General features: G+C 33.9%; 1 protein-coding gene across 3 annotated transcripts in view; it reads right to left on the bottom strand.

Moving 5' to 3' along the window:
- Positions 1-12,315, bottom strand: part of CSMD3 (CUB and Sushi multiple domains 3) — a gene marked incomplete at its 5' end in the record, with an annotated part of 620,447 nt that overhangs the window by 75,372 nt on the left and 532,760 nt on the right. For all 3 annotated transcript variants that reach the window (XM_080338547.1, XM_080338548.1, XM_080338549.1), the window contains 5 exons: positions 635-748; positions 1,926-2,006; positions 2,944-3,089; positions 6,712-6,889; positions 10,384-10,572. In XM_080338547.1, the coding sequence (XP_080194673.1) occupies positions 635-748; positions 1,926-2,006; positions 2,944-3,089; positions 6,712-6,889; positions 10,384-10,572 (708 nt within the window). The remainder of the gene's footprint in view (positions 1-634; positions 749-1,925; positions 2,007-2,943; positions 3,090-6,711; positions 6,890-10,383; positions 10,573-12,315) is intronic.

Here is a 12,315-nt window from a genome sequence, read left to right as displayed (position 1 = left end):
AAATAAGAAAAGGAAAATGCTTTTCCGTTTTCTCTAAAACGTTGCTGGGAGAGGCTAGAACTTCGCAAGATGAGAGAGTTTTTTTAGATATGCTAATTAATTAAAACTGCTGTGGGTGAGCAAAAACAACATCTGCTTGGTAGAAAACCAAGATGGCAGTATTCTTCATTTAATACAAAAGTAAGTGAAATGCATTTATTATGAATTATTTGGAAATGTATTTTAATTTTGCAGTAAATGTCAGAATATTAAGCTCAGGAGCAGATGGATTGTGAAGTAGTATCACAATGGTTAGTAGTATCCAAAATGGCTTTTGTTTACATAAATTACAGTTGTATGAGCCTGTGGGTCTATGGGTACTTTTTTCCTTTTTTTTTTTTTTCCCCCCCTCTCAGGTTGTCTTTGTCATACATGTTTATAACTGTATGTCCTCACATTTCTGGAAATAAATGGAAGAATTAGTAAGAAAACATAAACATTGAAACTTTAAAGAGGTCCCATTTGTTTAAATAAATCACATGCAAGGTTTAACTCTGTTACCTTCTGAATTGGCTTGGTTTGAAGGAAAACCTGCGTTTTCTACAAAAGTGATAGAAAACTTCTAGCATAACACGAAAGAAAAAGGAGAAAAAACCTTGACAAGTAGGTGGTGCTCCATCCATCTGAAGCCTTTCACCTAGTCGGCATGTCAGAATCTCATTACCAACCAATGTAAAGCCTGGCTGACACTGGTATCTTATTATGTCTCCTGTTTGGAAAAACAAAACAAGACAAAACATAAATAATCAAAAGAAACATTAAACAGCAATTAACTGGCACTTTTAGCTTTGAAAGCATTATTGATTAATGAAGTTTCTTGCCACCATATATAATGGGCTAAATGACCTCTGGCATAAACAGCTTTGATCAGTCTTACAAAGGCGGTAAATGGGCATTGTGTTGCACACTATGCTGCATCTATCAGTGTTTTTCATCACATTATTAGTCAGATAGCTTACTAATCTGCCTGGGTTTGACTGATGCTGTGTGAACCGTGTGTCCAAAGATTTACACAATAAAATTTATTGGATAACCATTATGGAAATAAATAAAGATATAAGATCAAGTAAGTTATTTATATAATCCTAAAGGAAAATAAAATTAAATAGGAACTGTATTTAGTTGATGATATCTGGATTAGGCATGGTGAGAACAAGAAATTTTTATTAATTAAGAAATTAAAAATTCATATAGTTTTATGTAACAATAAAATTTTTTTAAAAAGTGCATCACAGCGTTTCTCGTTGGTCCAGATTACAGAGCAGAATAGAAAAAAAAAAAAGAATAAAAAATATTTTCTCTTAGTTACCAATATAACTAGTCAAATATTGGTAAATATTAAAAATAAATTTGTTTTTCTTTACCATAATGTGTGCAAAACTAACCAGTTAGACATCTGATGACTGATCATAAAAGTCGTATTTCTTTGAATGATAGATGGCTAGGTAATATTATTAACACGTCTATAGAAATTTAGAGTGTCATCCCCTTCCCAATCCTCCTAATTTTTGTGAATTTGATTTTACCCTTCAGGTCACAGAACCATAATTTTGGTACAGAATATGCTATTGCCTACATATTTTTTGTAGGTTTTGTTTGTTTCAGTGTAAGACAATGCTTTATATTAAACATTATGAAAAATCTATTCTACAATAAGTTAATGAGAAAGGAGTTACTGTTTTACTTATATGGGATCTCTGAAACATAGATAGGATTCAAGAAGTACAGTAAAGAGGAATGAATTCTTAAAAAGTGCATTTTCAAACATAAATCTATTATGTTAGAGGCATAATTTGCATTTTGAAAAGCGAGAAATTTCTGTGCATATCAGTCCTTTTGTTTGAAACAAATGTTGTTTTTTTTTTTTTTTCTCTTATTCTTATTACCTATTTCAAATTCATCATCCTCAGTTAGAATTTCAGCATTTGGTATATTTGCTGGAGGCTGGCAGACCCGAAGCTGATAGGCTATAAAAAGGAAGAAAGCACAGTTGACATTCCCATACTTAGACAGTTAACATAGCCATGCAAACATACCTGAGTTAGTACATATTAACAGGATAAAAACAAACAACTGTTCATTTACTTTGAAAGTTTCAAGATAATCAAAAGAAAGGAAACATATGAATTTCAGAATTAATGAAAAATTCAATGGTAATCTTACATGTTCTTAATTAGTCATTTAATTTCAGTGGCAAAACTCTTCTCAGAAATAATCTAAGAAACTTAGAAGAGGTTGTCAGTTTTCTCATTTAAGTGATCTGATTTGAAAACCATTTTTTTTTTATTACGTAATTGTTATTTTGCTTTTTTTCTTTTTAAAATACATATGTACTGCTGAAATCTTCTACTTTTGAAACTTTGAAATAAAGAGAAGTTTTAAAATCCAAAAGATTCTACCCAGAGGCAGCATAACTTATGGACAGAAGCATTTTGAATGTGAAATATTCCAGTACATGTATAGTCCTGGAGCATATCTGACCTGCAGATAGGGTCAGAGAAAAATTCTGCTTTCAATCTTTTCATTTGAAGTCTCACATGAAATAATTTTGTGAGTTTTAACACAGGTATGCAGCAGTCAGGCAAAATAATTAGGTGAAACAAATTATAGAAAAGACAAGTAAGGAAGAGTATGCAGAAGCTCTATATCTTTATTTTTTTACAAAGAACCTATGAGGACGGACCTGTGTTTGGACACAAAAGAAGTTCCCTTTAATCTAAACACAATTAGGAGAAAAATCCGGCTGAAGAAATCATACTGAAGTTTTTATACTAACAGTGTAGTCTTCTGTGTTTTAAGATGTACACTCAGGTTGATCAATAAGTCAAGTATGCCATTTTTCATGAGTTTTCTTCCTGCATTAATCAGTACAGACAGTGAAAAACTGCCATTTGCCACACTTACCGTGATAACTAAGTACAAAGAAGCCACTGGTAGTAAAGTCACTGTGGAACTTGATCAGAATCTGATTGGAAGTGCTATAGACTGATTCTAATGCAGTGTTGCCACTAAATTGTCCAATTTGAGGAGAAGTTTGGTCTGGTCCATCCCTAATAAAAGCAGATACAAAAAGATTTTTTTTTCCAAAACACATAATTTAATTTATCCAAATTTTAATATAATGTGGTAAAATTTCTCTAGATAACTCTAAAAGGCACAAGTCATCTAAAATCAGGTAACACAGACATTAAGGGCTGAAAGCCTTTTGAAATTCTATAGGTGGACTGAACAACAGCAGGTAGTAGCTTAGAGGATCATCAAAATTTATTAAAAAGTAAGATGCTCCATTCAACCATATTTTAGCAGTAATATTCTTATTTTTAATTAAAAACTGCAGCAAGCTCAAAATGATCATACTTCACCTTCCTGCCACAAATTCTGCTCACGTTTACTTATCTATGTTTTCAAATGGGGCTACCAGGAAATAAACCAACCTAATACTACTCATCTTCCCCTTCCCCAGTCTTTTCAACTTCATAATTTCTAGGAAAATAAAGAGATCAATACTATTTAATTTTAAAAAGACAAGGAGCGAAAATTGACTTCACTAAAAATTTTAAAAAAATGCTTTTACTCTACTGAATACAAGACGCCACTTGAAATCTGTATATAGATGCTTATAAACATAGATTTTCTTTGTAATTATTATTTTAAGCATGATAATTTTAGAAATTCAATAATTTCAGAATTTTTAACCTATATTTTATCCTCCCACGATTAAATGTTATAGTGTTATAATTTATAATATACAGCACATATGGACCCATAAGAATTCTTTTTTTTTTTCCTTTTTTTTTATGACTAGTGTATAGTTTTCTGAAACAATTTCTTGCTGAGAGAGATTTGCCTTGCATTTTATGTGAATGGTGTGTCTCTTTGGCTCAGGTAAACATTCATATAAATGTTGGTAGTTTTAAACAAAACTAAGTATTATATGCAGTTGACAAAGTTTTAAAATCCTTTTTCACACATTGATTAATATTATTTTGTTGTATTTATTACAATTTGGACAATACATGTACTGTTGGTAAGATCACTGCTACCTTATGGAAGAATGAAATACTTGTTTCAAAAGAAAAATTAAACCAAAGTTGGTACTAAACAACAGTGGAAATGTACAGATGACAAAACTATGATGCAAGGGCATTAAACTTGGATTTTCTAGTTGTTATTGGCATATTTTAACTGAAAATTATTTCAAAATTATGGATATTTTTTGTTTTGAAAATTGTGCAGTACTATATTTGTGCAAATTCTCATAGATTTCCCCTTCCTCTTCTGTTTTATCAGGGAAATAATATGATTTGAAGAAACATCTGAACGTGAATAAAATATATTTTTTCCATTGGAAACAAATATCAAAATTTCTGATCAGTTTTGTAAATAAATAAAATCCCAGAAATGGTGTAAGCTATTTAATTATATAGACATCGTGTATCACAGTATGTTTGGGATTGGAAGGGACCTCAAAAGATCATCTAGTCCAATCCCCCTGCTGGAGCAAGAAGGTGAGGTCACACAGGAACATGTCCAGGTGGGTTTTGAATGTCTCCAGAGCAGGAGAATCCACAACTCACCTGGGCAGCCTGTTCCAGTGCTCTGCCACCCTCACTGAGAAGTTTTTTCTCAAATTTAAGTGGAACCTCTTGTGTTCTAGCTTGATCCCATCGTTGTCCTATCATTGTTTGCCACCGAGAAGATCCTGGCTCCATCCTCGTGGCACTCACTCTTTATATGTATAAACATTAATGAGGTCACCCCTCAGTCTCCTCCTCTACAAACTAAAGAGACCCAGCTCCCTCAGCCTTTCTTCATAAGGGAGTTGCTCCACTCCCTTAATCATCTTTGTTGCCCTACACTGGACCCTCTCTAGCAGTTCCCTGTCCTTCTTGAACTGAGGGCCCAGAAATGGACACAATATTCTAGATGGGGTCTCACCAGGGCACAGTAGAGGGGAAGGAGGACCTCTCTTGATCTACTAATCACCCTCCTTCTAATACACCCCAGGATGCCATTGGCCTTCCTGGCCACAAGGGCACAGTGCTGGCTCATGGTCATCCTGCTGTCCACCAGGACCCCCAGGTCCCTCTCCCTTACACTGCTCTCTAATATGTAATTTCCCAACCTATCTAATACAGCTTATACAGGTATATAAATCATGCATAAGTAACCACATGCATGATTTATTCATCAATAGCATAATAGATCACTTAATTTCAGAACATTCTCCTAAAATTGTTGTTAATCTAAGTAGGATACAAGACATCTAAAAAAATATCAGCAAAGAACACATAGTGACATAATGCAATAAAACTAGAGTTTTACAATTGTCGTGATACACACAATTACTTTTACTGTAAGAAACAAGTTTGTAACACAGGTAGGAGTACAACTGAAAACACATGAAAACACTTGGTAGGAAGGAAGAGCTAAATCAAAGAATTACTAGAAGTGGATGGTGATGTTATAGTTTGTGTGGGATGAAAAAGAGAAAAAAATGTTTGTATGCACGCAATAGTATAATTCAATTCAGGAAAGATCCTTAAGGCCAACCTAAGTTTGATACACAAAACAAGTGATGAAGAGTTAAAGAGATTCAAAATTATCTGAGTTTAATCAAGACAACAGACTGCATATATATTATGATGAAATTTTCTTTAGATTTTAAGGAAAAGCCGTCAAGTATCTGGGATACAGGACAAGACAGTTTTTAGTATACAAGGTGAAAAAACCCAGGACCTACAGAAATTATCACAAAAATATATATAGAGAACTGTTTAATGTTTAGGAAATTAGGAACGAAATACTAAGTTACATGAATTTACATGCGTCCAAATTAGATTTCTCTGCAACAGAAGTATAAAATGAATAATCAATATTCCAAATTGCCTCTCATTATTTTTCACTACTCAGACTACAAGACCACTCTCTCAGCCTGTGGATTTTTAAAACACATATTCAATAATCAGTGGATTATTGTTTTAGGCAAGCTTCCACAAGGTCTTATCCACTTTTGGAATGTCAAGGAGATTCACTGGTAGAAATTTCAAGATTTCTATTGGAGCTGTTACACTTGGTTACAGCCTTCTGCCTTTACCATCTTTGCAATTAAGAAAAATGGGGACTTAATTATCTGAAAAGACCATGCTAGACAAGGATTCAGTTATCTAAAGAACATTTTTTTTTTACAGTTATTGTTAGCTCAACTCTTTTTATCATAGCCAAATACAAATCTAGTCTCTCCTTTTATGTACTCTTACCAGTTTAAAATAAACCAACTTGGAATAAATGAAAAAAGTGTTGCTATGGTTGATTTTATTAACACTCTAAAACATTGTAATACACACAGCTGCAACTGCTTGTTATCACTCTTAAGTATACTTCTCTTAGTTGTTGATAAGCTGTCATAACATAATTCTGAACTCTTCTTCACTGAGAAACTGAGGCACACTATTATTGGCTTTGAATTCTTAACACAAGGACTGTGAAACTTTATGTCCAGTGCTATCTTAAGAGAATGGTATGTTGGAAAACATGGATCTGTGCAAATCACTCATTTCCCCTATACAGAATTCCAGTGTCAAGGGAGAAATCACAAATAGACTCTCTAATTCATACTTTGTTGCATAGTGTCACATGAAGATTAAGTAAATGCCAGAAGTGTTTTCTTACCAGACAGTTATGAAATCATATATTGGCTCTGTTTGGAGAACTGTGAAATTGATGTAGATTCCATTCCCAGGTGGTACTCTTACAAGCCAGAAGCAGTCCTGAAAGTTTGGATACTCGTCGGGGTATCCTGGAGAGTATATGGTGCCATTCATTGCAGTTATATTTCCTCCACAGAGGGCTATAAAAAAGACATTTGTTTTTAAAAAAATATTAGATGCTTCTTGCATTCCTCTTAGACTGCATGAAAGCCATACTTTTAAACACACTTGGTACAGTACAACTAGATTGTGTAAAACCATTGCTGTATATAGAAAACAGATTTTACTGAGCTTTTTGACAAGAGTCGGAAGTCTGTTGTGACACTATTTGTCAAATTAAAAAAAAAAAAAATCTGATGTAATAAATTTTATCAGAACTGTAACTAAAGTAATATTTAGACATTGGTTTAAATTATTCCCTACACAACTGAAAACCATTCTGTGTTGGCTTTGTGCAAATGCCAGCTACAACATAGCAGTGAAACACATGAGTTGCTGTCATTCATTATCACAAGAAGGTAGCCAACAAAAATTATTAGGTGAGAGAAGAGATATGCTAAGCTGATAGAGGATGAGTGAGGGAAAAATAGAGAGGAATTTGAAAATTGAAATATTGTGTGAAACAGTATGAATAGCAACTTTGCATTTCCTGAGATAAATTCTGATAGACAAAGTAAGAGTCCTTTGTGTAATTCTTGTTGAAGTGTACTTATTTTAGACATCATACAGTGCAAAACTGACCATACAGCTTTTAGACTTCTATAACTATGCATTTCAGGAAAACTAGGCCAAACTATATGATTTTCTCCACAGAGGTTTCTGATGCATGTTGAATATGATGCCACCCTATTATTACAGAAATTATGTTATAGAAGTCTAGTTCTGGAAAAGCAAGCAAAGCCTAAACCAGCACAATTTGCTTTATTTTGCCTCTGTTACTCCCCACTCCACCCCAAATAGGTATGAAATGGCAACCCAGATTCCTTAAAATATGCTCTAACCAGAGTATCCATTGTTGCAAATATAGCTTTGACATATAAGACTTATGCATTGTCTATATCTAGGTAAAGCATGTGTTATGGTTTATATATATATTTTGGTGCTGAACTGTAGAATAAGGAGACTTTCACGGTCACATTCAGACTTAACAGCTGGGATACTGGTTTTCTTCAGTTTTAGCTTCAAAGTCTCAATGGTTTCTAAGCAGTGCAGGCAGAATTCATTTTGCAGCACAGTCTTAGGAGAGTAAAACCATGCACTGGTAACTGTCAGGCAATGACATTTATTGGAAAAGAAGAGAAAATAGATTCTAAAAGGATGAAAGTGAGGAAAATTAGTTAAGAAGGGTCAGAGAGTGCTAAATGGTCTTGAGCATAGGTTGGAGGGATTTTAGGTGCATGAGGATGCAAGGAGAAGAGAACAAAACTGTTTAAACAGGAAAAAATTTAGTGATATTTGATTCAGATTGTCTACTTCAAGAAGTCTGAGGCATTAAACAAGTCTTTGTGTATGTTGTGTTACAATAAAGATATTAAAGCAAATACAAATTTCAAACATACTGTACATTTCTGGCACTAGATATATACAAAAAAAACCCATTTCATTTTGATGTTTTTGAACACAAGGCCTTTATCTCAAATCAAATGAAGTACAACTAGAAGATACTTAATTATCTTTTTTCCTTCAACAGTAAAGAAAAAAAACAAAACTCAAAACCATCAGTAGCATATAAAAATATAAAAAAATCTTTATTAAAACTACCACAGTAAATATTTGCACAAAACCTCGCATACTTTAATACAACTTTCTAGGAGCTGAGTAACACTGGCAGTCTGAAATTATGCAGCACAGGACATGTTAGATCTCCAATATCAATTAGGTTGATTTTTTTTTATTTTTATTTTTTTTAATCTGCATCTTTTCATATCACATTAAATTGAAACAAAACATTTCCAGCCATTCTTCAGGAACTTCATAAAAAGAAATACTCAGAACAGCAACATACTTTGGGCATCTTAGAATTTGCTAATTAAAATATTGGTTACAGTAAGGTAATTCAGAAAAACAGAACAACTCCATCCAGTAAATCATTTGTCTTGATTCTGAGGCACAGAAAATACAGCTAGAACTAGGTAAATGTTAAGCTGTTTTGCAGTTAAGACATAAACCATTACTATTCCTTCAGGATCCAGAAAATGGGGATTGAAACTTAATTGTGGTTAATTAACTTCTGCCCCTTTCAAAAGACAGTGTAGGTGTCATCTCTCTTTTATATGATAAGGCTTCTCCTTCTAAATTCAGTATCAGATACATCTTAATTTAGCTACCACATCCCTCAGAAATGTCTGTGGTTCACTGGATGCAGAAGGAATTTTGAGTAATGAGGCTTCTAATTTAAGTACATTAATTCAGGTAGATGATTCAGAATACAAAGCAAAAATCCAGGAACTCCTCTTCAGCTTGCTTGGTATTGAGAGCTGAACTTCTATGGTTCAGTATAGAGGGAAATTAGGCCTTTAACTCAGGTCCTGAATCCCCCTCCTGAAACTGTGGAGGGTGTTTATGGCATGTGAAAGTGAGCACACAACACCTTGTACAAATCTCATCTTTGTGGAAACTTTAGACATATAGAGAAATTAACAATCAATAACTTAATTGTGTTTAGATCCTGTGGTCCCAGGAGCATAAAATTCTGAGGTGACAGTTTTGAGTATTAAATATCTTCACTGTGTCTATGTTTTTCCAGGAACCTAACATTGCTATCTGACTGTTGCCACAATTGTGACAAACCTGGAGCTTCCAGAAGAAAGTAATTATTTCATATGGAAGAAAATTCAGTCTCCAGTTCCACAATCAGATTTTGTGGTGCACAGATATTACTCAAAGAGATTTCTGTGTTACCAAAATATCCATCCTCTTCTGTTTGAGAGCCTGATGACACTGGGTGACTGACCTTCTTTGGCCTGCTGGTTAGGTACAGGTTACTTTCAGCATAGCTAATGATAAGATAAACACCTCTACAGAATCATCATATACATTCATTCTGTCTCTTCTAAATTTCAGCTACGTGCAAGCAACAGTTCCTTGAATCTGATTACCTGCTTCAAGCATATCAGAGTGAAAAAGTGTAAATGGTTAAAAAATATTATTTAAAAAAAATCTCATTCACAACAAAAATACATATAGAAAGGCCTCCACACAGCATTAACCGGAGAACAACTGCACTTTATGTCACTTTGACATTACTTTCTAACACATTAGTGGCCAGAGATGGGAAATTGTTTCTGAATCTTTTTATTGATTCAGTACAGAGATTTTACTCTGTAGTACCACCTAGATTGAAAAGTAGCATGAGTCTCCACACTCCAGACCTTAAAGCTAACCTTCCAAAAATAAACTTATCATCTCAGATAATTTTTCAGAGATTTCATATTTCCATGAAACATTTCAGATTTTCTGCAAAAATTTTCATGTACAGAATTGGATACTTACTTTGCAAAGACCACAATATAAAAAACCAAAACCACCAAACAAACAAAAGGTCTCTATAAATTGAAATGACAAAACGATTTCAGTTAACAGTCCTTAGGAAGACTTACAAATTATAAGGGTTCATAGGTCACTCAAAACATACCTTCACATCTGGGGAGAGGATGATTCCAGTTACGGCTGATACCATGAAGACAAGTCAGAGCTGAATTACCAATTAATGTGTAGCCAGGAAAACACTCAAATGAAATAGTTTGACCAACCGTAAAGTCATTTCCAACAACAAAACCATTACGAAATGGCCGAGGGTCAGGACAACTTTGTAGCTGATAGGCTGAAATAAATAAATAATAATAAAGGGCAGGGGGGGGACACAACGTTGGAAGTAAGATTCAAATTCTTATTATTTCAAAAATAAAATATTTGCATTAGAATAAAATTTACAAATCATGGAGATCTCATATGTCTTAAATTCCATCATGATGACAGTCAATATCATTGCTCCTACAGTAGGAAAAGCACAGCAATTCTGGAAATATGCATAAAAGTTAATTTCCAGTTCCAAACCTCATATGGGAAACATAATACTACAACAGAAGATTAAATGACCTTATGTTGTTTATGCTTTAATAATGTGTGTGTGAACCAATACCCAACATACTATTCAACAGGTTTTTTGAACAGAGTCCACTAATGCAAAAATGAGTCTAGATGTTTAATTTTTTCTTTTAATATTAGTAAGTATAGCAGTATGGAAATAAGAAGAGAGTAAAAATTAATTTACAGTTTGTGTTTTCTCCATTTAAGAATACAAATTGCTTCAAAGTGCACCCTTAAGTTGACCATAACCAAGGATCCAAGCTGCTGACAGTGAAAATTAAAAAGGCTGTAGAGGAGTATCTAAACTACAGACATGGGAAAAAACTAACAGATATGGAGGACTGATGTGATGCTATGAAACGGAAGAGGCTAAGAGCCGATGAACCTCTAAAAAAAGTGCATGAGAATGACAAACAGTAGAACAAATAAGAAAAGCAAATCAGGTACCCTATACTGCATGCTGAGTGATGACTAAAGTACTAAGGAACAAAAAAGGGCCAAACTAAGAAGCCCTTTCACAACAAAAAGGGAATGTAAAACACAGGAGATGGGATTTAGAATGCTAGAACCTACCAAGAGCCCTAACATGAAAGGCATGGCATGGAGCAGGAGGATGCAATGTTGCCAAGTGACCACCTTTCCAAGACTGATAGGACAGAGAGTTCCAGGTGGGAGAGCAGCACTGGTGTTTAGAGATTATATTAAGTGCCATGGAAGAAAAATATTACCAGAAACAAAGAAGGACTACGGAATACTCATAGTTAGAAAGCAAAACTCCAGAAACAGAAATGTGTCATATTGAGCTGACTCTACAAATGTCTAAACAGGAAAATGGTAGCTAACAGGAAATGTTAAGTAAAATTAGACAAGATGCAAAAATACAATAGGTGGTAGTAAGTACCCAAATATCCACCTCATCAGAGTAACCCAACAAAATAAAATTTTGAATGAAGGAAATAATCGTTCCCTAGAATAAGCAATTGGAGAGGCCACAAGAAAACATGTTATTATAGATTTGAATCATTTTGGTACTCAAGCCTTAGTTTGAGAAGTATTTCTGGGAGAGCTGCTCCACAATAGCAGTCATAATGCTGTTTGATTGAACTGGGAGGGAGCGAGGCAAATAAACCCAGTATAGGGATATAAAATTTTCTGGAAAGGAAATTATACAAAAATGAGGTAATGTAGTTTGGAATCTGCTAATTTACACTACTTTAAAAGTCCAGGTAAAACACATTCTACAATTCAGAATTAAAAAAAATACTAAAGTGGTTCACAGAAATGCCTGTGTGACTCAGTAGAAGAGTTTAAAAAGCTACAATAGGGAAAAGGTTGGTATTTAAATAATTAAAGTCTGCCTTTCCAGAAAGTCATAAAACATAGCAGGCCAGATTTAAATAGAAAATAGAGAAAACAAAATACAAAAAACCAAAAAACACTTGAAAAAATGTTTTGCAGAAGATGTCTCAGCTGACCA

This window comes from Nesoenas mayeri (assembly GCF_963082525.1).
Source record: "Nesoenas mayeri genome assembly, chromosome: 2".
In the NCBI taxonomy this organism is placed as follows: domain Eukaryota; kingdom Metazoa; phylum Chordata; class Aves; order Columbiformes; family Columbidae; genus Nesoenas; species Nesoenas mayeri.
This window is presented reverse-complemented; position numbering and strand designations above follow the sequence as displayed.